This window comes from Trachurus trachurus, assembly GCF_905171665.1.
Source record: "Trachurus trachurus genome assembly, chromosome: 10".
Classification (NCBI taxonomy): domain Eukaryota; kingdom Metazoa; phylum Chordata; class Actinopteri; order Carangiformes; family Carangidae; genus Trachurus; species Trachurus trachurus.
Genome location: NC_139894.1, coordinates 8626581 through 8654335, shown reverse-complemented (window position 1 = coordinate 8654335; position 27755 = coordinate 8626581). Strand labels below are relative to the sequence as shown.

The following is a 27755-nucleotide window of genomic DNA, read 5'->3' as shown; positions in this document are numbered from 1 at the left end:
CAGTGTTGGAGGTGGAGGGTTTGTCTGAAAGTCACTGCAGTACCAACCCTCTCCCCTGCAGAGGGCGCTACAGTTCTTCTACCGCTGTTTCTCCCCAAGGACGTCAGGAGTGATCCTAATCAGAATTGTAGGTCTGTGGATACAAAAGAACATCTTAAACAATGGATTTCTTTTTTTAAAAGTTGAAATTATGCAAATGAATTCTAGAAACAAACACGATCAAACCCTCATTCCACCACAGTACTGATGGATTACTCATAAAACACCATAATAAATAGAGGGAGTACCTTTCCCATTAGTTTCTGAACAGCCCAATGAAAAAGGAGCAGAGGCCTTGAAGGGACTTCCAACAGTACTGCCGCCCCAGCCTCTTGGCGTTGCTCTCCCCGGGGGGCGTCGGTGGTTGTGTAGTGGTTCTCGGTGTGGTCTTGACTCTTGGAAGATCTTGGTAGGATTTCCTGGAAGTTTGCTTCACCCTCGCCGAGTCCGGACTGGTAGGTGCAGGGCCAGGCCGAGGTTGAGGTCTCCCAGGCTGCACCGCTGGTCTCGCTCCCGTCCTGAAAGAATCGTCCGACCGAGAGAAGGACGCAGATAAAAACACCATCTGGGAGTCGTTGGTCGCCTTCCTGCACATGTGTGGCAGGATCTGCCTCTGGCCCTGGCAGGCGTTGTGGAGCTTTCTGAAGTCCCACATCATCTGGACAAAGTAGTGTCGAGGGTTTTTGTTGTAAGAGCGGCAGGTGTAAGGCTTCCCCTCGTAGTCGCACCAGTAGGAGCGCCTGCTGCTCTGACAGGACAGCCTCAGCCTGGTGTACTCCCCGTGGCCGGTGATGATCATGGTGCACAAGTCGTTAGCCTTGGTGTTGAATTTGATCGGCTCGTCCCAGATGTTCTGTCTCCTGCTGGTGTCGCTTTGAGCCTCATCTGCCCAGAGGCAGCAGGCGAGCAGCAGCAGCAGCAGAGCGCTGGCCTTGGTCCGCATGGTGTCAGATGGATGCTGAGCGTCAGAGGAGGAGAGAGGAACTGCTGGAGCTCACAGGGACCTCCTGCTATTTATTGGCCAAGCAGACAAAGAGGGAATTCAGGATAGAGAGAGAAAAAAAAACAAGACTAAAAGAAACTTGCTGTTCAGGAGGAGGAGAACAGCGACATCAGTTAGAGCTCTCTGAAGACCACATGTCAAACCACCTGCTCATGTTTACCCAGGTGTTATGTAAAAAGAGAACATACTGTTATCAGCTCCAGAAGATGTCAATTATGTAAATTGCACCTTATAGAGCATTTTCTAGTTTGACGCATTTTTATCGGCAGGGTTTTTTTTATGTAACCATGTGAAACGTCAGATATGTCAGTGGCCACTAAATGTTTGTTCAGTGTATCTCAATTAAAAACATCATGTGACATGTCTGAGACGATACCAAAGTGAGCGAGCGCCTTGAAGCCCTCAAATTCTTTCTTGTTTTAAAAGGCAGTTGACGCTCACAGCTGTGATTGTAACCTATCATTTCCCTCCAAACATAACCAGCGAGACTGCTCAACCACAAAGAAATGTGACTTGAAGGCACTCACACATAGCGGACAAAGTTCAGTGTGGAGCATGGTAATTATTTTCTGCAGGTAATTAAGAAAGAACAAGAAAAGCCTATATTTTACGTGGGGGGTAGGGTGGGCATAGTTGTGGGGCCTGAGAGGGCCAGATAGTGTGGGGTGGGGCTGGTTATGTCTTTAGTGCCTTTATTCCCAGGCCAATGGAGAAAAAAGGTCCAATTGTCAGTAACATACAGCCAAGTATCAACAAATCTGGAAGTGGTTAACTTTACTATGATATCGTCTTTGCACAACCAACACAAGGAGCAACTAATGTCCATGTATTTACATCTACATTGACAATCACAGTTTATTACTTATTCTTTATGTGAATAATTTGGTGTTTGGATTCAGACTGAAAGGAAGCTCCTCAGTTGTCCTTGTTGTCCTTAGCTAAACAACAAATTTTGCAGTGTTTTGTATTAAAACCTTCACTCTCCTGATCCCCAGAGTGTTCGCCTTCCCCTGAGATTGCAGCATATTCACCAACAGACTGTGTGATGTGAGTATCTCGACATTAATGCAAAGCCGTATGCTGTCCACGGCTGTACAACCAGTGCAATTTCATATTGTTTTCCCTATGTGCAGCAACATGCAACACAGGAGAACTGACACATAGGATAAACTAGGAAACGTCAACATTAAAAAAAAAGATCTTCACTTAAAATAACTCATGTTTGAATAGCTGAGAGCTTGTGGATTTGCCCAATGATAACACACGTCATGTGAATGAACTTTTTCCCAGCCCCCTCCTACAGTCCCTATCTGACTATTATCATATGGCTCTGCCCGTTAAGCTAAAGCTGGGTTGTACATCCAGTAATGCACAAGTTGTTCAGAACTGAATGTACAGAGACTGGTGGAGAGCTGGTCGAGTTTATTCACATATTGTTTGGTTCCTATGAAAACCTCAGGACAAAGCTTAGGGAAGAAGATAATCACCTCCTATTGAAAATAGCTGACCCAGTGTAACACAACCCAGTGGCTTATGGTCACAAGTGGCAGCACCACATAAGAATGTGTAGTTTAGTGTTAAAGTCTTAAGATACCCCAGGACATCACTTTGTCATACACATTTCTCTGGTTTTCTCTCAATAAAAAACACAATTTATTCATAAAAAAATCCTTTTATGCTGTGGGCCGACAATGCCCAACCCAAGAAGAATTTTACCCAAAACTGCTCTGTCTATTCAGGACTATATTTATGATGGCCGAACCCTAACCCTACAGGAATTTCTAGAAAGGCACTGAAATATAAAAAAGAAGAATGCAATGAAATAACAACAAACTGAAGTCCAAAGTTTATTCACAATTTATACAGTCCTTTTTTGTCACCACCACATAAAATGTTCCTCTTCAGTGGCTCCATCGCTGCCCAACTCTGGAGCACCGCAGTTCAGACCAGTTACCGTATCTGTCCTGCCAGCATCCGTCCGTCCAGGGTTTGGATACACAATAGCTAGTTTAAGCACTTAGTAAAATCATACCCCCCTTTTTTTTCTCTCTCAAGGGTCACATCCGGACTCTAGCAGACAAGAAAACTAATGATAGTCCTGTCAAAGTGTTCACACAGCTGCTTCAAAAAATATCCATCTTAACAAGAAACTGGGGACTGCAATGAAACAAGTAAAAAAAAAAAAAAAAGAAGAGAAAAAGACAAAAGTGAACTAAGCTTTGCCAATGCAGGGCATTTTCAAGTAGCACTAAGATTAAGAAGCTTAATCCAGAAGGCAAGTACTGTAGTTCTTCACTACATGTGAAAGCTGTTGACAGTGTGTGAACTTATGGTTTATTTAAAACAATGAACATTACTGTACCTAAGCTAGCAACAGTAGCCTAATACCAAAAATCTTTTGTAGCCCAACTACAACATATAAACCACCTGTGCTATGGTTCGTGAGATATGAGTCCATAATGTCTTCATAACTATTTTGCAAATGATGATAGAGTAACATACTGTATGAATAGGGTTAGTTTAATAGCTGTAGCAACTAGCTAACTGGCTGGACTGTGTTTCTGTGGCCATTGTATTAATGTAAATCTTTAAATTTGGGGTAGTTCAGTTAGGTTACTGTGTGAAATGCTGGTGTTTTCAAACACACTTCTGACAGACAACCACTCAATTGAAATGTTCCCCAAACCTGTATGGATGGAAAACTTTCCCAGTAGTTATTACTAATGTATAATAAACTAAATGGCGAGGATGACTTGGCCCATGTACCAATGCCACCTTAAAATTTGACATAAGTAAATATTGATTAATTTGACATATTGATCTGTAATGTAAAAGTAATAGCAAAAATAAGTTTGCTAGCTGTTGCGATTAGCCTATCTGGCTAGCCTGAATTTCATTAGCATCACCAAAAAACACTGTTTGAGTAGCCTGTGGTTGTAAATATTGAATGATGATATATTCCCACTAGTTTTAGTCTTAATGTTTATCGTCAGAGAATTGAATAGCATCGAAGTTATTGCAAAAGCGTGTTAGCACTATCTAAAAGTTATCAGATGAAGTAATTCATCTGATAGTATTATTTCAGCTTGCAAACAGGTTTTTTTTTTGCACTAGCTGTCCTCAAGTTGCTCTGCTGTTGCACTTTTCAAAAACAATGGCAAGACATTTAAAAATAACTTTCAGTGTTAAGATGGACATCATTTTTTCACAGTGTGCATCAACACTAGCCGTGTAAAACCATTTAAAAAAAAAGAAACATCCTTTAAGCGTTCTACTTGATTGACAGCGCTCACTTTTTCCATGAATGGATTGTCTACCTTCTCAGCATCGTTACTACGCTGACAGCAGCTGCACATCTAACCTGTAAACATGTAGGCGAGGTGGGTGGGATAACTGGATTGGCTTGCCTGATGCGTTTGAGATAGATTTCAGCATATTTCTCAGCCAAATCAAGCAACACACATAGCTGTTGAATACATTCATTTAAATGTATCCATAGCTACTGTGTGTTTTTTCATTTTAATAATAAAAAAAAAAAGCAGAAACAAAATAAGCACAGAACTAATAGAGCACTAAAAGACCTGAGACCTACAGTAACAAAAGAAAGAAGATTTGGCTTGAGAAAGTAATTCTCCATTGAAAGTACTGTATCTATGAAAGCAAGATAGATCTCAGTAAAAATGTTGTGTTAGTGAACTCAGCATGATAGCTTGTTTTGTTAATATCAGTTCATCACCTACGTTTGTCATGGTTTGTCCTATTTATATTTTATGAGTTTATTTGACATTTAAAGGGAAAATCCACCGAAGGACTTAAACTGTTGACAGGAATTTGATGTCAGGTATTTTTGCAACAGATGATAATACTTTTTCTCTTAAATGTGAATGAAAATAAGACATTATACGTATATTTATACACATTTTTTTAAGACTATGAAACCAGGAGAAGCTTGCAGTCCGGGGATTGTGCCTACTGGAGCGCTTAGATGATCCTTAGATGATTAACAAGACAGGCAACAAAAAGTAATAAAAGTATTTCTGTTGCGTACAGTAAAAATATAAATGAAATGTTTTGTTTGACCTCTGTAGTTTGGATATTTTAAGTTCTCAGGTGTCAGTTACTCTTTGGTTAAATTATCTCTCTGGTCTTTCTGATATTACTTAATCTTAAAGGGTAACTGTTTGGAGGCATTCTGGGAAATGTAGTAAATTATTACCTGGCACAAATGTAGATGACACAAGTTGAGTGTCAATGGGTTATGTTGTATAGAAAGAAGCACTATATGATGAATTAAATCCATCACATACATACTGGTGACTTCTAACTGTGTAAAAACATCGGATGGTGGATTTTCCCTTTTAATGAAGGAACATCTGTGTCAAAATGCCGACGTGAAACATAAATCTGAAAGGCAACTTTTCTGTTTATCTGCTCCGAACCAGCACAGATGTTAAAACTCTGGATGTTTTTTTTAAATATTGTAAACATTTTTTTTTTTTTGAAAAGGTCATGCTAAATTTTCCTCCATAATAATCTCAAAAATCCACCCAGGAACAACTTTCTTCTTCATCATCTTTTTTTGACCTAGCTCATCCATTTCTCAGTCATTAAGGTACCACACACCCACCAACTCATACAGACTGCAGTTAAAGTGGATGTGCCTTTTTTCTTCTTCAGTAAAACAGTGAAACATCCATTTTAAGTGCATGAGGAAAAAAACAAACATTTCTTCTAGCAGCTTGCCGTAACCTTCAGGTGACCTGTCAGCCACTGTTTTCTTAAGCACAAACAAGTACATTAAAATGAACAACAGGCATCACATTTATCGTCATGTCCTCTTGCTGAATGTGTTTTCAGCTTGGTTTTTTGTGTCTGAACAAATGTAAACGCAGACACAGCAGTTTTTTTTGTTTTGTTTTGTTTTGTGAAAAAATGCAGAACAAGCCTGGCTCAGATTGATGCTGAGGGAGAGGAGTGGATGTCCTGCAGGCAGAGTTTCTTGAAGAGGGGGGGGGTTGGGTGGGGGTCTAGAGAGAGCAGATAACCGCACTGGGCTGTGATCGGCCTGGGAGAGTCGATCGCTATACATGAGATGAGATGACCCTGCAGGACTCTGGGTGTTGTTGTTCTTCTTTATGTTGTACAGGAAACCAGCTTCCATTGATCTTCATCTTGTCTGAGCGATGGTGAAGCATTCGGTTTAAAAAAAAAACAAATGGGGGAAAAAAGAACATGATTTGTTTAGTGAACCCAAAATATACTGCTTTACTTTTTTAACTAAATTCAGAAAAGTTCAAGTACAACTTCTGCTGCTTTCTTAACTCAATTCTCTCACTTGGAGGTTTTTGCAATATAGTCAGGAAACTACACTCATCTCATCTGCCTGCATGGATCAATCCTGGTATTGAGTCTTTTATATTAAACATATAAAAGAACAAGAAGTTTCATTATCTTCACATTAAGTTATGTCTGCTGCATAAACATCGAAACAAACTCATTTTACAAACTTCTTCCACTTGTTTTGGGAAAAATCTGATTTTAGACTTTCAACTCAATACGAGGATAAATGACTTGTTAAATGGACACGTTAACAAGAAAGAGTCTGAACAATTGTCTACTTCGCTATTGATCTGGGGGATCGAAACTCATTCTGCTGTTGTGGATCCGACTAAACCACTATAATGTAAAATGTAAGAGAGTGAACTTACTATTTTAGTTCCAATATTCGGCACTGGGAAGACAAATATTAGAGAAAAATGAATGAGATACTTTTATAGATTAAATACATAATTCAAGACATAGTGTATTTCCTTTCCTTTTTTTTTTTTTGAATGACCCAGGAGACTAACGCAGCTCTAGCAGGGTTGTGAATTTAAAGAGAAGTGAGTGCAGCCAGTGATGCTTTCATGAGGATCCACAGAGGATTTACAGAGACTGGATTCTGTCTAAAGACGCACAGTTCATACAGCAGTCCCATAAAACCAGTTTTTCCTCTGGGAATAACACATTTCCCTCCGGACTCTAAAAGTTACATTATAAAATATATATATATACTATAGCATGTGTGGGAAAATGTGCTATTATATAGTGTTACTTCCAGTATTGTGAGTGTAAATTATCAACTTTTGGACTGGAATAGAAAACGTTATTGTCATAATCTTAATTTTCTCTGACTTGCGATGCCACAGATATATACAGTGTATATATTTTAGTGTTATGCTGTCTGTCAAAATGATGCCAAGGGCAGAATTGTTGTTTTAATGAGCTCTTGCTATTTCAAGCAAGAGCGTGTAACTTTTGAGAAGAAGGAATATTTTATTTTTTCCCTCTACTTTCTTTCCTGACAAGTAGGAATTTAATTTAAAGTGTAAACTCGATGCACAGGGAGTTTACAGTGGTTAATGTCAGAAAAGTAGTAAAGTTTCTGGCATCATAAATGACATATTATATATACTGAGTCAGTTTGTTTATTGTTACAGTGGCATTATCTTTTAACATTTACACTGTTGGTTTGTGTTTGTCATTAAATAATCTTCCCTCCTCGTTATATATTTATTTTATTTCCCACAGTTCTTTCTGAAACAAACCAACATATCTAAACAACAACGGGTCTTTTCCACAGCAAACATTTTGAGGAAAAAGCACAGATGCTGGTATCATTAACGCCATTTCTGCTCTGTTCAAATGTCCCGCTAAGCTGTGACAACGTGACAGAGAGGAAGCATGAACAACACCTCAACAACTCTGTAAGTGACACAGCTACAATGAATTTAGATAATTTGACATTTTTATTATTTAAATCTTTGGTATATCTGTGTTTTTTCCTCCTGTCAAAATGTCCTCTGTGAAAAAGGTGACAACCACCTCCACTCAAACTACTCAGAGCGAATCAGGTGCTTCTTTTCTCTCTCATTTAAGATGTAGCATTTCCTATATATACCTCAATTTAGTTAAATTTGCATTACACCCATGAACTGCAGACAATGTCAGCATCAGTGGAAACATGGAGTAGACAAAGGCACGTCAACATCAAAACACTATTGACACACAAGCAACTGAGGAAAAGCATCAGATATGTGATAGTTTTAAGCATCCACACTATCTGAAACAGGAGGTGCTGAACCAAATGATACTGTTCTCAGTAAGTAAGAAAAGTAAAGTAAGTCAGAAGAAGCACATGCAGCATTTTTTCCTCCTCTACAACACACTGACTAAGCAGTCACAGGGAGTCAGACATAAATACCGTGAAGACATTTATGGCTCGTTAGGGGGTTTCCAAAATTAGCAAAATCTCACCATGATGGTTTTTTTTATTCCTGCAAATTCACTGTGAGCAGAAAAAGGACTAAAACAAGCTGTGGAGAGGTGTTAGAGAAGTCAGGGTTAGTGATGGAGCGGAGGAAATACACAGGGAAGATTAAACAACAGAGGTAGACAGGCAGGACAGATGGTTATGACGACAGCGGACGAGTTGACAGCTGTGTTGGGAGGAAAGGTGAGAGATTGTCAGGAAGGAATTAATGGTGTTAGAGGGAAAAACTCAGGTGTGAGAGAGGCGCTGGTTTTTCTTTTTTTTCTCCTCCTGTTTTTCTTTTACCTTTCAGGAGCCAGAACAAGAGCCGGCTCTCTGTCACCAGTCGATGTGCCTCGGAGGAGCCGAGGCCCGAGGGAACCTGTTCATTGTGTCATAGGTAGGGATGCTACACACACACAAACACACACACACACACACACACACACATTCGTACACACACACACACAGGGACAACATTAACAGCACTGACAGGTAATTCAACCGTCACATTGTGGTGAAACCGCCGCTTGCTTCTCACTTAGAGGAGCAAGACGAGCGGAGGATGAGGCAGAGAGCAGAGCATCAACATTAACATGGATGAACTGTGAGGGCATCCACAGGGGCAATAAGTAAGTGTCCGAAAACAACAAATAATCATTATATTAAAGGAATAGTTCACCAAAAAATGAAATTCAGTCATTAGTGACTCACCCTCATGCTGATGAATACTCCAGAGTAGTTTTTTATTCCTCAAAGTGCAACTGGAGACCTGGGAGGGGGTTTGTAGTCCAATGAAAACTTTATACTGTATGAGAGTAATAGCGCCTGACACAAAAACGTCCATAAAACTACACAAAAACCATTTAATATTCCTCCACACTGCTCGTCCACGGCAATCCAAGTGTCCTGAAGGGATATAGTCCAGAGTTTACTCGAAGCGACGTCATTTAGGCAAGTCCGGTCACGTCCATGTGTTTTGCGTGAACACGAGAGCGCACACCAGGCAAATTCAATACAGGACTGTTTAGGCTGTAAAAATGTCCTAAATGACGTTGTTTCGGGTAAACTCTGGACTACATCCCTTCAGGACACTTGGATTACAGTGGACAAGCAGTGTGGAGGAATATTACATGGTTTTTGTGTAGTTTTATGGACGTTTTTGTGTTGGGCACTATTACTCTCATATAAAGTTTTCTTTGGACTACGAACCGGCCGGTCTCCAGATGCACTTTGAGGAATAAAAAACTACTCTGGAGTATTCAACAGCATGAGGGTGAGACACTAATGACTGAATTTCATTTTTTGGTGAACTACTCCTTTAATGGACGGTGGGGTCCTCATGGTCTTAGACGACTTTATCTTTATTGTTTCTGGCTTAAAGCAAATGAGAGAGAAGTTAAGTGTCAGTGTTTCAATAGCTGCTGGAGGTCAAACAATAACAATAGTTTACTTAATGCCCCTTTAAAAGAACTTTAAAATCTCCTGTTTCCAGTAAAGACAAAGGCAGATTCAAAATATGGATAGTTTCTCTTAGGAGTTGAACTTTTCTCATGTAAAAGACCAGTTTAGATAATGATGTGGAGGATAATTATAGAAGCGAAGATCAGCTGGTGTCTGGTCTGGGTTTGTATCTTGGCTGCTCTGCTCTCTGCCTGCAGCCTCTGTTACAGCAGGTTGGTTGACCAAAACGCATCCCGGTCCAAATGCAACTTAAAAATACAGAACATGCAGTTAGACGTTGGGTTAAAAATATAAAGAAGGAAATCAAAGTAGCAGCAGTTTTTCAGCATCACACCAAAAGCTTTGACATGCTTGCCTCTCTCTGAACAAAATGATCAGGTGTACATTCATCGGACTTTGGCCGACTCTAAACGAGAGGAAACAGGAAGATTTTTCATTTTTTCACACCCTCGTTTGCAGACAGAGCAGTGCACTCGTGCAGCAGATGTTAGTTCAACGGCAGATTTCTCCAGAACCACACAGAAGGACGTTTGGCATCAGCACAGACAGAAGTAATGGTAGCAGAAATGTTAAAGACTGCTTTCTTGGTTTTTATAGTAGTGTTGTAATTCAGGGGCCATGATGGAACCAGTATTTATGCAAATGTGTTATTTTTTTGAGGAATAATTTGACATTTTGGGGAAATACACTTATTTGAGTATGAGATGAGATCTGACTTTTTGTGCATTAAGCTCAGAACTGGCTGGATACACTAGTTAAATTATTACATGTTGTAAATTCAATCTGAAACCATTATAGTGCCACTGTGAGGCCGTACTTCGGTGCAATGATGGGATTAATATCAAATTTTATGTTTTTTTTCCCATTTGGAAATGAACTGGAATTGACAGACCCAGAAAAAAAGCTGTTATCAGTTTAGTGTTGATGATTGTACTGGATTAAAATTTAGAGGTTTACCAAAGTCTTTTAAGGCTCTGCTCTGGGCCTAGGAACATGAATATCTGTATTACAAATTCATGACAGCCATAGGGGACCATAATAAAGATGGTTTTAGGGGCAATGACTGTATAGTTGGACTTCTTTTTTTTGGATCAACAGGACTGCACAGTCATTATGTCTGTTCTTGTTTTCACAATACTATACAACTGTTTAATTAGTGACCTTTTGAAGACAAAAACTAGACGGGCTAGCTGTTTTAACGCTAAACTAATCCAGCTCCATAGTCAATGCACAACTTGCCATAGATCTTCTCATCTAACCCCAAAATGTATTCCCTGATCACATTTTATTACATTTTTATACACATTGGATGTTTTGCTATAGAAGCTACCATTACTTGTCAGCTCTTGTGCTATTATTCAATTCTGTAACCTCCACTCATGTGTACTGTATGTGTGTAAATGCGTGTTTGCAATGAATCAACTCCCTCCAAGCCATGCATTGTGTCTCAGCTACATCATTATACTTGTGAAAAAAACAAAAAAAACCCACGTCCCCAGGCATGCCTCCGCTCCCCATCACATGCAGTCAACAAGATTAATAAAACGTTTTACCTTGTCATCATAGGATTTGGGATACCTTGTGAACGCTCACTATGATAACCATTATTACCAATTTCCATACTGAAAACAAAATATTGTATACAAAAAGGGATGAAAAACGTAACGTGAGAGACATGGCATGCTGATCAAACTTCAAGAGTAAAAATGCTAGCCAAATTTTGCAAGAGTGTTAGGAGATACTTTTTTTTTCTTGAGTATAAACCTGTGTTTTTATTTACACTATAGCTTTCAAAAAACAGGTGGATTTGTAAGGTAATGATTGCAAGAGCCCTTCATGAAAGGTAAGGGGCACTTTTCAAAGGTAGCACACGACAAGAAGCCACACATCCACCCATAAGAGCAAGTCCAAGCTTAAAAACATAAACCAGCACCAAGAATTTTAGTAAACAATTCTATGTACAAGATCCAGAGAAAAGCACAGAGTGATAGTAGTTTAAAAGGAGAGGGAGGTGGGTAAAAGGTCTTACGTTTTCATGGGAATTGTCTCAATGCTATAAAGATACACAAACACACACAAAAAACAGCAAAATAAAATGTTATTGAATAGAAATGCACTAGAAAGTTGCCTGTAATCCAGCAGAGATCACATGGCGACTGCTGTATTGGTGAAAAAAAAAGAAGAAGCCATGACCAAAACAAAATGAGAGAGGGTGAAACTAAAGCTCCATGGAGAGGACATATGAAGTGACGAATGCATCAATGTTTCTTCGTAAAGTGCCAAGTGCTTGACAGAGAGGAATGAAACCAAAACATAAAGGATGTGGAAGATGGAAATAGTAGAAATGGTTATCACAAAGTAAAATGCCAAGTCCCAGAAACAGAGGAACTACAAGGAAGAGAAGAGGAAAGAAAGGTAATCATAAAAATAATAATAAATCAACAATAGTGCAGCTACAAAAAGACACCCAGAAAAGATGATTTATCTATGATAATAAAAATTCAAACATTTAAGTAGCTGAATTAGCAAACTACAAATTAAAAGAGGAAAATCTGTCTCATGATTTTAGAGTTAAACTGAATATTATTTGCACTGGACTATGAAAGAATAAGAAGCTGAAGAAAAAAGAAGGATGTCCTGCAACCATGACAACAGGAACAACAACAATACAGTAGCTACACAATGTCTTGTGTAGTAATAAATGATTATGGATCCAATATCATATTCTATAGACTAAAACAATACATTTGCTTCATACATGGTTAAAGAACAAGCAGCATAAAAACAAGGAGAACAACTCACTCGTCATAAACATCCTCCGTCTCCATCCTGCGGTAATACTTGGCCAGTTTCACTGCCAGGATGATGCTCGGCAGCAGGAAGAGGGTGCTGCAGCCCAGACCCATCCAGAAGGTGTTCTGTCGGGAAAAACACAGACTATTAGACCTGTTTGATTCAGTTTGATCTGCAATTACTACTGATTATCTATTAATCACTGAATCTGCTTCGTCCAAACAGACTTTTCACTTGCTGTGTTTCACACTTTTATGCAAATCAAACGAGCATTTTGAAAGACTTCGTACATTTGGGCTTCCAGATACTGTATTGAAGTGGGTATTTTTCATTTAATAGACCATATTATTGATTAACTGAGAAAGTATTGAGAGGTATTCCTCAGTCGATGTGAGGGTCTAAGGGCAGAGGATGTTGTTATGATGCTGTGTAAAGCCCTTTGAGACCAACTGTTTTTTAAAAATGGGCTATACAGATAAACTTGCCTTGCCTTTTCTATAGATGTATTGCTTATAAAAGAAACTTTTAGCTGCAGCCTTGAAGAAATGTTCGACTACAGTTTGATCCAACATCAAAAAAAAAAAAAAAAAAATCTTCCTCTATTGTACAGTTCACCTTCAAATAGCAATCCATATTCTTTTCAATACTTTTCTCTGATCATAAAGACTTATATGTTATAGCCTCAATGTTCAAATCCCCTTTCATAAATTCATAAATCATCTCCCTTCTAAAATAAAAAATTAAATAAGATATCAAGATAAATGACTGTTTTTACATTTTACAAACTTGACCTTTTGGAGAGCTGCACCACATACAACCACTGATCTACATTAAATCTGTTTGTCTCCATGTTTGTCAGGAGTGTGCGTCTCTCTATGTTTTCTGTATCGTTTTACCATAGAGTCCACCAGGAAGCTGCAGGTTATGATTTCTGCCGTGTCCATCATGTTGCTGAAGGGTTTGCACGGCGCCACCTCCATCGCCAGCTGTGGAAAACAAGACAATCAACAACAGAATCAGGGGTGTGTACTTCCTGGCCGTCCTCCCTGCTCCGTTAACACACTAATCACACCGTGTAACAGATTCCTGTTAGTGAAGCCGAGACTCTTACTGGAAAACAAAAACATTCAGATTAAAATAGAGATGATGTATCGACAGCTCTGAGAGTTGTAAAACTGCTTCAATCTTCAAACATTTAGTGGTTTTTTTGTGTTTTTTTTTTTTTTTTCAATTCTTTATTTTGAATTCCTTTGGAGAAATGCAGAAGAAAACTAACGAGCCGCAAAGCAGATTCCTCAGATTTATAGAGGTTGTAACCGTTATATTTGTCGTCTCTATATTTACTCTGAAACTCTTATGCAACAGGCAAACATCGGTGCCAGTTCCTCCCCGAGTGTTTGGTTCTGACTAAATGGATATTTAGCAAAGAGAGTCACATCAGTCAACAGATAAACACACACACACACTTACAGATGTTTTGACCCACTCTATGTACTGATGGAAGTAGCCGACTATGGTCGCTGTGTATTTCCCTGTTTCCTGAGAAGGAAGAAGAGGACACGGAGTCAATTACATGTGATTTAGATATTCAGAATATCAACAAAGAGAAACTCGTTCTGTCGTTACCCGGTTGATTAAATCTGATGCATTCTGGGAGATGAGATACTGGGCGGCATTGATGGCATCGAGAATGGCCAAGACTTTGTTCTGCAGAGGTGAAACACAATTGACGTGGAGGTTAAATTTAAGGTAATCTGCTCCTTCCCTTTGCAATTATTAAGTGAGACACCACTACTGTAATATGTCATTGTATGCATCATAATGGTTTAATATCAGCAGTAGAAAAGTTCAATCTGCTGTATCAGATATGAAAATATGTAAAAATGTGGGACTGCAATATAATCAACAACACCAATCTAACATTATTGAACGTAACAAACAGCATGCTATGATTTTTAAAAGACTTTTCTATACTTGAATGCACCATGAAGTGGTTGTCGTACTTTAAAAAATCTCATTAACGGCCAAAATACTTATGCACATGTTGCTGTGGATGCTTGTGCCGCCATCTTACTGGTGTACATGGTCATAAATATACACGCTTTTGAATGCAACTGCTTCAAAAATAATCCTAAAATTGTTGATAATGCGTGATCGTATTGCTGTTTGATGTATTTTTATGATTACTGCAATTGTTATGTGATTGTTGTTTTGATTTGATGTGCTCTCGACGTCATTGGAAATGAGGGTTTACCCTCAATGGCTTTCGAGATCTAAGTAAAGGTTAAAGAAAAAAAGAAAGAAAGAAAAAGTATCTGGGAAATTTGTTATTCTCGTTTTGTCTGTAGTTGTTTGTGGTCTTGAGACATCTTTGTGTGAAGGACTCTGTTACAATGGATTGGGCCTAAACTCAACTAGAGATTTAGACATTTCAGACTCAGACTGTTTTACTTACAGGCAGGTCGGAGGCCGTTCTCTCCAGGAACCTCATGCTCTGATTCAATGCGCTCTTCAGAAGGAAAAAAACAAAACAAAATCAAATTAACACCAGCAATAAGGAAAAATGGCGGCCATTTTAACAAACATCAGTGAAAACACAATGTGAGACCAACACTTGATGAACAACATTATGTTTTCATTACAGGCATGCTGAGGAATTTTGTTCCAAAATTAAAATATCCACAATGCAAAGAAAGAAATTACTCTTTTACACTTTGCATATTACACTGTAGATAGTGTGACTGTTTCAACTGAGCAGCTTTTCCCATCGGTGATGATGGAACAAACTTCCTGTTGTTACCCTATAACTGACTTAATTACAGCTTCATTAACATTGAACAGTTACAGCTTCATTATGTTTTAATTTCTTGTCTTAAAGTGGATATTTTGAAATATTTTGGTCCAAAGCTCATCATGTTCAACACCATATTGATACCACATATACATTTAATGATCTCTATGTAAATGTAGGTAGGCCTACACACACACACACACACGCACACACACACACACACACACACACAAACTCGTCTCCATACACACACACACTGTCCTACATTTAAAATGAGATATATATTTTTCAATTTACAACATACTGTTTTTTTTTTCTCTAGATGTTGCTGACAGTAATAATAATGGATGGGGACACTAAATACAGAGAACGGACGTGTTTCTGCTTACCCTCGCTCTAACATATTTCTTGAAGTTGAAAGAGAAAACAAAAACAAAAACAAAGAAAAAACACAAAGAGCTCTTGTAAAAGTCTGTTTTTGGAGCACATGACTACTTGAATCTAAATCGCTAGCAGCAACAAATCCTCGGTGTTGTTCAAAAGAATGGGATCGGCCTTGACAGAGGGAATAAAATAAAAAGGAATATTTCAATTTTTAGTTTTTCGCTGATACACTAACATGTTTGATGACACATGCCCAAAGATCAAAAAACACCCTTCTGATGATGATGATGATATTGAAGGGAACTGTAAAACTGTATCTTCTCTGTCAAAGACAATACCTTTCTCTAGAAGGATCACACACATAATCAGTGCAACAAGCTCTAAACGTGACACTGACATATAATCCCCCTTATAAAATTGTTAGCAAACAGTTGTGTATTTACTTCTCCAGCACATCGAGTTGTGTTTTTAATATTCACTCTCTGTTTTTAGGTCTTGGCTCTCCGGGAGGTAAATGTTCCAGATGTGTGTTTTCACTGGCCGTGTTTCTCCCTGTGGTCAGGTAACAGACTCCTGCTTTATCAGAGCTTGTTTACTAGAGAAACATTTGCCCACTGTTGAGACATCTTGACAGTAAAGTGAGTTCAAAACTGTCTCAGACCAAAACAACGAGCTGAATTATCTGTGGAGGTAAATCCATTCTTGCTAACCTCTCCATTTTGTTTTTTTCCCCTTTAAATTGCCTCATTATTCAGTTATTCTTTTGCCTGCATCATTTCCCATAGTGCCTTTAAGCAACCCCTCATCAACTTGTACTACACTTATTTGCACAGCTTGAAAACAGGAGCTGGATTTTTTTTTTCACAACAACAAAACACAAACACACAACATCCCCTGTGGCTGCATTGAATTCTGGTCTTTTGAAACCACAGTGGGTGAGGACACTGACCTCCTCTGTATCATTGCCAAACTCTGGCCCAAAATATAAAGTCAGGGAAACTCAAACTCTCTTTTTCTACCTGCATTTTGAATATTATTATTATTATAGGCTACTAATTTTCATGTGAGTTCATCTTTGGTCAGTTTTGCTTGAGAATGAGCTCGATCATGATGACAGAAAGAATCAACCACATTAAAGTAATTGTCTGCACATGGTTTTTTTAAGGTGGTTTAGGGAGGATGCTGCCTTTGAGGACCACATTGACTTAACCAGAAACCAAGACTAGTCAGAAATATATTGTATATCTGGACTGTAAAGCGAGAGAGACGGCTTTACCATGCCCTGTTCCATGGTGGTGATCTGTTGGGTGTGGATCTGCCGCAGAGTGCCGATGTGGCCTTTCAGAGCGCTCTGCAGAGGACCTCTGGGCTGAAACACACAGGCAGACACACAAAGATCATTAATGAAAACATATAAGTATATCACTGTAAAAGTAAATTCCTGTCATGCTCTGATTTGTCTTGCAACTTAGTCGTTTTTTTTATTTTCCCTGATACTTCATGGGATCAAGGGATAGTTCAACCTCGGCAAGCAGTCTTTGCATCAAAAACAACGCCGTCTCGTAACGTTCCCGTTATTATCTCATAGCGTGGTGAATGTGCAGGTCACAACTTGTCCACCAGAGCGTTTTGGAGTTGTTGGATTGTGTATTTGATGAGTTTGATGAGATAAACCAAGAAATCCCATTAGCCTCCGTAGCGTAGCTCTGAACAGCTCGCGGCTCTGCTCCGTCGTTCTAAAGATAGCTTGCACCGACAATTAAAGGTAACGAACCTACTCCTAAAACCGTAGGGATTATAGCAATGGGCCAATTTGCCAAAATGTTGAACTATCCCTAGAGGATATGGTTGTATTTGGTAACGTTGCATCATGAAGACATTTAAATATGTACAGAAATAACAGACAAATGATCTGAAGTTAAATGTAATCCCATTTTAAAAGACTTCCTCTGAGTCTAAGTAGCTGGTAGCTCCGTCTTTCTGGAGGCTCCTGGTGGACTCGCCGTTTGGAGGTGAATAAATGTGTTGTGTTGTGTTGCTTGAATGGCCTGAAAGCATGGCAGAGCGCTCCTCCGACCTCTGTGAGACACTGTGTCTGTGTTTCAAGGCTGAGAGAGGTTTGGAGAGCATGAACGCCTAACCCACCATCAAGCGCCCCCATTGGCATTGTAAATAAATACACAAATCAGATTAAGCGCCGGTTTGGAGTGTGGCACCGTGGTCTTCTCTTACCATGAGGTCTGTCTGGGCCTCCAGCTCTCTGGCAAACACCAGCAGGTCCACCACAGTCACTCCCTTATTCACCTAAAGATAATCACATATAAACAGAAAATATAACATAAACACTCTGGTCCCAGTGTTACCCTGTGACCAATTATATAACATTTGGTACTAATTTAAAGTCTCCATTGCATCACTTCATAAAAAAAAGTTGCTCAGTTTATCTTTTGTTCATTGTGATGCTGCGTCGAAATAAATAAAATAAGCTCAGTTATAAATATGAGCAGCAGAATAATATTTATCAAAACCACATCAATTCATGTTCCTGCTGCATTTTCTTCAAAAGGAAAAAAACAAAGTTCTCCAGTGAGTTCATTTTAATGAAGTGTAAACATTTACCTTTCAAAGAACAAAGTCATTTTTTCTCCTTTTACATTTTTTTTTTCAACTTCACACAAACAAAAATTAATAACAGGATCGAATAAACTCACTTAACAACACATGAGCCTTTTTATTAGTGTCTGGAGACCTGTGTAGTTGGTTAGTTAGTAAAGTTACTATGTGGATGTTACGAGGGAGGAGAGCGTCAAGCTCATGGCTTCATTGATTAGGAATCTACAGTTACTTTACCCCAAACATCTGGCCTCTCTTACATGGGGTTATAAAACACCACTGTTTTACAAAGTATGCATCTTCCAGTAAGATAAATATCAAAAGTACATGTAGAAATTTCTTAAATAACAAATGGTAAATGATGTGTTGATGGACAAACACACATTTTTGCACATATTTTTCTCCTCTTCAGTTAATTTTTGTTTTATATGTGAACAGAGCAGTGTGTCTTTATGCAGCATCCATGTTTTTAAAACATAATTCAACCATGTTTCATTTAGTGCATATATCCAGTCCACTATGCCATTCTCTAAACTATATTGGACATGTTGTTTTCTAATCAATGACCTGAATGAATTTTCTTCCAAATGAGTGCGGCAGTTGTGCATAAAACTTTTAATCCTGACATCTGCGAGCTGTGTGCATGAGGACAGGTGGTACACTCGAGTGGAGTCCTTAAAGCTTTCCCTTCCCTTTCTTTCTTTTTCCCCTCTCTCTCTCTCAGGGAAATAAATCTAAGTGAAGCTGACAGGTAATGCTGGAGAAGACAGGGAACGCCAAGTCCGGGCTTGTTCCTACACACTCTTTGCCTTGGCAGGACGACTTCTGGATAATCGAGCTTCAGTGGTCCTCAACAGAACCCAGTGTACTGTGTCCTGTCGCAGCTCATATCGCGTGAAGCCCGGCCGCCTGCGGTACGTTCACTGACAGGAGGCTGTTTAAGTGAACCTCAGGGGCTCGGGCTTAACATACCATAACATACCATAAAAGTACAATAGTAATACAATAATATTAGTATATGTATGTGCAATCTATTGGTAATATTTACACAGATTTATTTAAAGAGAGCCAACGCTAATATACTGACCTCATACAAAAATTGTGTGTGTTTCATGTGTTTTCAGTTCATGCCTGTCCCGTTATGTTTGTGTTGCTCTGTTCATTCATGCACATTTTGAGAGTGTCTGATTTTCCCCCTCAGACTTGTGGGTCTGTTGATTCAGATGTGTCACTGTGCATTTGTTTCTTTACGTATGTATGTGTGTGTGTTTGTGTGTGTGTGTCACCTCTTCCAGATAGTCGGCGTAGTTGATTTCAGACAACCCTGCTTCAGAGAAATCCAGTAGGTTCTGCCTCCCCTCGGCCTCCAACAGGATTATTCCTCTCAGGTCGATCTTGACGCTGTCCAGCTGACCCACCACATCCTTAGTAAACTGAAAACAAAACAAAGCAGCAGGCAGCAGGAGTTAGTTTGAACTCAACCTGGAGACTAACACAACTTGATTTGCTCATCTACACATATTAAAGCTTGTTGTACTGTTGCTAAGGTGCCACAGCTGTAAAAGGTTAACTTTGTATTAGGCTATGTTCACTTTTGCATTTTATATACAACATCAAAAATGGTCGTTTCAGCTAAGGCTCCAACTTTTACTGATGGGTTGTCAATAACTACAACAAGTTTTTGGGTGAAATGCTTTTCAGTGTGCATTTTGCCACAAATTATCTTTTTTTTTTTTTTTTTTAATTAGCCTATTTTTTTTTTTATCAAAGTCATCTGGAGACTGGAGTTGAATTAGTGTAAGAAAGACTTCCTATTGACAGAGATTAATAAAACGGAATATTAATATATTGAAATAAACAATCAAAAGAAAAAAGACTTCCTTTCAATTATCAAAGTCTTGCTACATTATGTGCAGGGGTTGTTTCAAAATAGGCTACTGGAAAAAGGTTGTTAGTTAGGAGCCAATCAGAAAGCGCAGGTCTGATGCATCATGAATCTGATTGGTTGAGAGGAACAGACAGTGGGCGGGTCTTTAGTGACGTGACGCAGGACTTCTGGAGGGAAAGGTAGGCTGTGAAACACACCTGGCCGCAATTTGTATCAAAAACCAAAATTAAAAACTATCAAATATCTTACAAAGTAACACTTATACATCCGGTGTGACGTAACACTTCCGGTTTTATAGTTTCCATCGCAAATCCATCGTCAGAAAAATGACGCTGCTAACAGAAGTTGCCTGGAAATGTCGCTGTGTTAATGTTTTCTTCAGTCCCCAGGTAATTTATACTTAGTTGAATACAAACAATGATAAATAGCAAACACAAACTACTTATAGTGAATTCGGCGCGTTTTATTTTCCAGAAGATAAACAAACAAAGGCGAAAAAAAAGTCTAATGTTACAGTTAGCTAGGAGGCTACTAGCAGTCTGCTCTGCTGCAGGTGTGTGTGTGGTTTTAACAAACTGTGTGTATGTAGCCATGTGTGAGTCAGCCTGTGCAATTAGATTCTGATATCATCAGAAGTTTGCAACAATGCACAAATATAACTGTGATTTAAATATTGAATAGCCTATTCCCTATAGCTGAACCTGTCCAGTATTATTCAAACCAATTTAACAGCAGCTCAGTATTGAATTCTGCTTTTCCAAATAGCCTACTTTGTTCAGTTTTTATTGAGAAGCATTAGTTCAACAGTTATTGACGCTGTGGAGATAAAATGTACTGTACATTTCTAAAGAAGTTGATATTGGACATGGAAATAAAACACACACAAAAAAAAAACAATGTGAAAAGATTCTGGCAGCAAAGAACCAATGAAATGTAATGTTTTAGGAGAGCTTTATCATTTTTGTAATATATGTTATTTAAAGCTTAAATACAGATGATAAACACTGTTTGCTTACTGGACTGCTGTCAGACTTTTGGAAACGATTGCAGGCATTAGAAGTGACCAGTGCACAGAGACGGACCGGTGCAACAGCAGCAGCAGCGTGTGTGTGTGGATGTTATCAGCTGTTGGATAAATCGAGCCAAGCCATTGAGTCCTGCCAGTTGGCAGTGAATTGCAGAAACATCTTAGGCAGACAGAAGTGGCTGGCTCGGGGTCAGGAGGAAATAGAAACTTACATCAGTCTACACTGAGGTTAGAGTTGAGGCATGTTCAAGCTGTCGGCTGTCAGCAGCACACACACACACACACACACACGCTTTGATTTGGCAGTAAAGAAATCATTAGGTAATGTTAATGACATGCTGCAGCCAAGGATGGAGATCTGTGTGGGCACCCGGTCACTGTTAACTTATACAGAGCGAACTGTCAAAAGTGCATGTATAGTTTAGTGTGCATGTGTACAGTTCATTTATTTGTTATGTATTACCTCAGCTACCTATAGTGGTGTTTTATGAGGATTAATCAAAGGATATGATTAGAAAACTATAGCTAAAGCAGCATTATCTCAGTGTTTATACGTGTTTATAAGAGTTCAGAAAAAATCATTTTAGGTTAACTGCATGTGTATTTGACAATGCTGAAAATGTTTGTAGCCTACATCTTTGATGATATTATCCAATCCAAGTATCTGTATCCTCTGTTTATAGACAAATGCTGAATGATTTATTGCAGTGCGGATCATGATTTCAGTGGGAATGGAAACTTTTGCATTTTGATTTGCTGAGAAAAAACAGCAAAATCTGGATGATAACTAACAAGCACTGCTATTTATATTTGCAGAATATAGCTCATAGGATGAGGTATATCAGCAAAACCATGTTTCTTTATTTATAGCTTGTTGTTATACATTTTAAATATATATATATATATATATATATATATATATTATTTTATTCTTCTTTTTTATTCTTTTAAAGTTGCAGCTCCTGTGACATGGATAATATTTTTTATTAATTGTGCATCCCTGTTTTAAAGATATAAACATTTAACAACTATCTTTACAGTAATAAGTAAATACTCACAGTGCCTAGTAGTAAGTTTACATTGCATTATATGAAGACTGCTGCTGTTGGTGAGTGTTTGAGTGCACTAACCATTGTTGTGTTCAGGTAGGAGGAGATGTTGAAGACTTTGTCGAGACGCATGGCCAAGTAGATGCCTTTGTTTTCTTTGCAAGTGCTAAGAAAAAAACAAACAAACACAGGAGATTGAGAGAGAGAAAAAGGGAAATATTGACTTCTGAGTTACAGTCACAGTGAAAATATTTGCTGCCACCAAGTGAAGTTGACTGGAAGTACAGTACATGATGACACACTGACACGTTGACTGATAGAAAACAGCGCCGTGTTCCTGAAACGCCTGGAACGTTTGCTGTTATCTCAACGCTAAAACGTTCCAGGATAATAGCGTATAGACTCACGTACAGTAGTGTACACAGCATTAGCACACTGTTTGCTTGTTAATGTATGCAACGCTGCTCTATTTGGAAACATAATGACTGCGGGTCTGCCAGCCCAGTTATCGAGGATATGCAGCTTCTCACTGGAGGGAAATGATGAAAGCTGATGTAATCGTTGAGAAAGAGGCTGAAGGAGAGCAGCAGCACAGATAGTAGAAAAATGATGCTAATTAGCTACTCAGGGTTAATAGCAACTCTCCTTCTCATTTGCATCCCCATCAATGGAAATAAAATATTCAGTTGCATGCAGCAAAACAAAAGCGTGGGGAAATGTGAATGTGAAAATCAGCATCATCTGATAATTCTACAGACTGTAATTGAATAAATGGCTCGTCCGCCTGCATAATTTATTCACTTTTTTTGTGTCAAATGTAAACAAGAAATATGGGAGAAGACATATTGAATAGGCAGTGAAGAGAATAATCATCACACAGCCTCTAAAATACATAAAAAAAGAGTTTTCTTTGCCTGTATAAGCTCTCAGCTGTGAGCTCCAGGTCAGAGTCGTTGTACATGTAGCCAGGGATGAAGTTCTTCCACTCCGGGTGGACGAAATGCGGCGTGTCCACGACCTGGAGAGGCAGAGGGAGAGAGAGGGAGGATGTGAGATCAGCCGTTCTCGTAGGAAGCAAAACGTTGCATCAATCAGTAAATTAAATAAACTTGACTCAGATTATGCAAATCAGAAGTTAATTTAAGAGCAGGGTCGTTCGAGATCAACTCAAAAAAATATCCATGCTTCACTTCAGACATAGCTGTGGATTAGTAAACTGTGGAGGAACTGCATGCATGTTGTTGTCCTAACTAATATCAGTTTTCCTCCACTGAGACTGTTTGGTTGTAAAATCGTAAAGTTTCTCTCTCAAATGTCTCATTTTACTGATAATAACACATGAAATGAGTTAAGCCACTGGAGATGAGCGGAGATCACTCATTTAGAAAGACAGGATTCTCTAATTGTTGTGTTTGTTTTATAGGCTTTTGAAACAGGAGTAAAAAAAATGATATTGTGGGTGGTGTAACTGCAGCAATATTCAAGCTCAACACAGCAGCGTACCACCCACAGAATGAGAGCAAGTTGAGCAACTGCTGCGCTCACAATCCCACCCAAGGGACCTGAATAGTATAGAGGAAGAAAAATGTCAGAGCTGCTCATTTAGGAGCTTTTACTGTAGGTACGAACACCTCAGTTACCTGACGCACAAATAATGTGTCCAAGTGCGTTTTTTATCAGTTAAATAAAGGTTTAGATTCACAAGATGGTACCAAATATATGTAGTAACTCATAACATGTTGTTTTTATTCCCTGTAACTTTTCTAAAAAGCTTTAGGTACTTATTCTCATTTAAATAGGGTACTTTACTTATTGTCAGACGTAAAAATATTATGTGGCATGACCAATTATAGCAATAATTTAAAAGAAAAATAAGTCTGTGTGTACAGTAGTACATTCAATCTGGTGCCCATGACATTGAATAACAAAAATGTGAGATGGTTATTTACAAAAACTCAAATGAATTATTTTTTTCCAAATACTTTATATTACTGATAACCTGTGAAACATGGGAAGCATGTTGAGGAAATTACATAATTTTAACATAAATCACAGCCACGTCTCATGAGGTTTTTAAAAGGTCATGGCCATTTTACATTTGAATATAAATTTGTGTGCATACAACATTTGCAATATAAATTATTTTGTGCATTCTAGGATTGGCCTGTTGAAAATCCTCATATTAACATACAGAGATTAAAATTTATGTTCTGTACAATGTCAAATCACTATGTGAGGTATTCAGTACATATTGTCTCCAGTGTTTTGACTCTGTGTCTGTATCATCTCCATTCAGGCTCTCGACTTGCCTTGAAGAGCTCTTTGCTGTGGAACGGTTCACAGACGAGTTTCTCAATGTTCCCTCCGGCCAGGAATATGACGGTCACCACTCCCATCAGCACCCAGGAGAAGATGAAGCTAAATCCGACGCCGCTGTGGAGCAGCAGAGCAGACGAGAGGAGCTCAGGTAAGGCTGGTTATTACAGGACAATAAAGACATGAAAGGCGTGGTGGCGGTGGTGGAAGAGGAAGACGTGAGGGGCAAAAGTCTCTGTCAGAGTGTCGGCTTAATGTAACGTGAAACTTCAGCTCAGTTTACTTTGGTGGACTCTTTTTGAATATGTCTTAAATATGGCACCACTTCATATTGTGGGAAAGGTTTCTGTAACAGAAGATCCTTCTCTTTAGATCTGTAGAAGCACGTGAAGGAAATACATGTAGTTTAAAGGGATAGTTCAACATTTTGGCAACTATCATACCTCATAGCAGTAGGTTTGTTACCTTTAATTGTCGGTACAAGCTATTTTTAGAACCGCCGAGCCGAGCTGCGAGCTGCTCAGAGCTAAGCTACAGAGGCTCATGGGATTTCTTGGTTTCCCTCATCCAACTCATCAAATACACAATCCGACAACTCCAAAACGCTCTGGTGGACAAGTTGTGACCTGCACATTTGCCAATAACAGAGCGTAGTTTTTCGGCAAGCAGTCTCTGCATTTACCTCAGAAACAACTGGGCAATGGCAATGGCAATGGGCCAAGTTGCCAAAATGTTGAACTATCCCTTTAACCCTTAGAGGTCTGAGCCTGTTTTGGTTGTTTTTCAATACTATTTTTATATACTACATAGAAAAATACAACTTCACCTATATGACAATTCTTTTTTTCACTTTAACCTACTTTATTAACATATTGGGCCCAAAAATACATTAAAATCATGTAGAGTAGTATCAGCTGATTCGACCACTTCTTTCTGTTTTGTAAAAAAATCTGATGTCTGCCCATTTCATCCAACTTTTTATTTTTCTAATATCAAATTAAAACAATCATATCACTGTTTTTACATGGTCAATCGATGTTGAGCAAAAACTGGGAGAGAGCTCCAGATCTGCACTTTCCAGTGACGTTCACAGGAGAGCTCCAGGTGACCTATTTCTTTTGTTATGCCACTTGGAAAACGTCAGGTGATCATCATAGACCCTGAAGGGTTAATGAAGCAGCATTAGCAGTGTTACATGGCGGTTATGTTGTGATAGTCGGAGTACAACCTCCCGCTGTGGCTGCACCGTCTTTGTTTTTGGTCTTGAAACTCACTGAGTTTGTCAGGTGCGTTGATGTTGTTGTGTGTGTTGTTGACTTACGCCATGAGCATCGTTCCTCCCGTGTTGGAGATGCATCCTCGCGTCGTGGGCGAGGCGTGCTTGTCGTATCCCAGGGTGCCACACAGCAGGCCCAGGTAGTTGAAGGCCAGGACCAGGACCACCATGCAGCAGAGAGCGATGCAGCCGATCCACCTAGAAACAAGCAGACAGTGAGAGCTTTGACTGGACGGCTTAAAAATAACACAAATAGGACAAAACGATTCCATGTCCTTGAGCAAGACGAGTGAAGGCCAGAGCAGAGCTGCTTGTGAGCCACATGGGGTAGAATAGAAGAAAAAAACAAAAAAGTAATACAAAGCTTTTATAACAACTGATATATCATCTCGGGTTTCTCTCCACTGAGCTATTTTAAACTGAATTAATGTAGCAGTGATATGAATATTTCATAGATGGAAAATATTAGTTCGGGATAATATGGTACACATTAATTATACAGCAGCTTGAGAAAAGAGTCTGGTCCAGCCAGATACCATGAAGCTGAAAGCCAATCATCAGACTGCATGTACTGTAGTATATTATTTACAATTTTTTGTCTCAGCTGGATTTAAAACTCAACTCTTATATAAAAACAAAAACAAACTTGTTGTACCTGTAGAAGTCCATTCGGTCAATTTCAGGGTAGTAGTCCTCGATCTTGGCGTGAGCATGGCTGATTAAGATGGTGAAGTTGGACAGGCTGCTCTGCACCGGGAAGGCCTTGGAGAAGCTGCTGATGTTGGTGCCGATGCCGTCCACCAGATTCTGTACATCTGAGAGACACAGCAATCGATCAATCACATCCTTTCCAATTTACTTTCATGCTAAATGATGTGATGAAAAGATGCAAGAAAATGAATTGAGACTGCAGCTGCATCGGGTAAAAGTTGTGATTTGTTGATTTTGAATGATACCACGGCAAGATATTAAGCTTTTTTGACATGAAGAAAGATGTTGAGTCTCATAAGAGAGCAGTGAGCAGTGAGCAGTGAGCAGTGCAAGGACGGTGACAAATCCCAGTGATTCATGTAATCACTTAGTACAGTGACACAAACAGCAGCAGTTATTAATTATTTGTATTTGTTTTAGGGATGCAAACAATCACTTACTCTCCACAACGCTCCTGGTTTGTTCCACCACCATTTGTGGCGTGTCGTTCAGAGAGGTATAACCCTGTGAGAGGAAAACGGCCGAGTGTTACAACACAGAGTTTTTTTTAGTAAAACGAGGCAATTAAACAAAAGTTTGTGCAACAATCGAGTAACAAATTACAGCTTGTTTCGACGTAACTCCTTAAAATACATTGATATAATGCGTTTCTCACCTTCTGGACGATGGCGCTGAGGTCCGTCCTCAGTACGTTGTTCATCTTCTCCAGCTGAGCGTTCACTCTCGGCAGCTGAAATATGAATATAAACAGATGATGAGACGCTGATGAACAAACTAAAAAGAACAAAGGTACTCGCGACTCTGCAGGACTCAGCGTAATAATTTATTGTGACGTACGTTTCGAGCAATAGGATAGCTGTGAGTAGCCATCTTAAATACTAGTCACATGACTTGATCAGGTGATGATAACATGCAGTAACATCTTAAAGTGCATTAGTAAAACAATTGACAATGAATATATTAAGTATATTAAGTACACCAGATCATGATAGAAGCAACAGTCAACCCTGAAACAGAGAAATACATAATACTAGAGCTTATAAGAAAGGTCTAATGTCCATCTCTTCATTGAGACCTTTGGGAGAAACTGTATTAAGAGTGTACTGTACA

At 39.0% G+C, this 27755-nt stretch overlaps 2 protein-coding genes across 2 annotated transcripts in view; both read right to left on the bottom strand.

The window, feature by feature from the left end:
- Positions 1-24: 24 nt before the first annotated feature.
- On the bottom strand, positions 25-997 carry fgfbp2a (fibroblast growth factor binding protein 2a). The gene is made up of 2 exons (XM_083980668.1): positions 288-997; positions 25-133 (listed from the first exon to the last, which is right to left on the bottom strand). The coding sequence occupies exon 1, from the start codon at positions 980-982 to the stop codon at positions 296-298; it is 687 nt and encodes a 228-aa protein (XP_083836794.1). The 5' UTR covers positions 983-997; the 3' UTR covers positions 25-133; positions 288-295.
- Positions 998-6074: 5077 nt separating this feature from the next.
- prom1a (prominin 1a) overlaps positions 6075-27755 on the bottom strand; it is a 93842-nt gene continuing 72161 nt past the window's right edge. Inside the window, exons 10-30 of the mRNA XM_083980467.1 lie at positions 27301-27375; positions 27086-27149; positions 26590-26749; positions 25980-26132; positions 24652-24775; positions 23257-23360; positions 22424-22508; positions 19665-19811; positions 17998-18069; positions 17042-17134; positions 15771-15788; positions 15046-15099; positions 14217-14297; positions 14061-14129; positions 13487-13576; positions 12600-12715; positions 11827-11850; positions 11351-11419; positions 8640-8742; positions 6751-6773; positions 6075-6213 (exon numbers count right to left, since the gene is read on the bottom strand). Coding sequence (XP_083836593.1) covers positions 8673-8742; positions 11351-11419; positions 11827-11850; positions 12600-12715; positions 13487-13576; positions 14061-14129; positions 14217-14297; positions 15046-15099; positions 15771-15788; positions 17042-17134; positions 17998-18069; positions 19665-19811; positions 22424-22508; positions 23257-23360; positions 24652-24775; positions 25980-26132; positions 26590-26749; positions 27086-27149; positions 27301-27375 — 1668 coding nt within the window. The 3' untranslated portion in view covers positions 6075-6213; positions 6751-6773; positions 8640-8672. The remainder of the gene's footprint in view (positions 6214-6750; positions 6774-8639; positions 8743-11350; positions 11420-11826; positions 11851-12599; positions 12716-13486; positions 13577-14060; positions 14130-14216; positions 14298-15045; positions 15100-15770; positions 15789-17041; positions 17135-17997; positions 18070-19664; positions 19812-22423; positions 22509-23256; positions 23361-24651; positions 24776-25979; positions 26133-26589; positions 26750-27085; positions 27150-27300; positions 27376-27755) is intronic.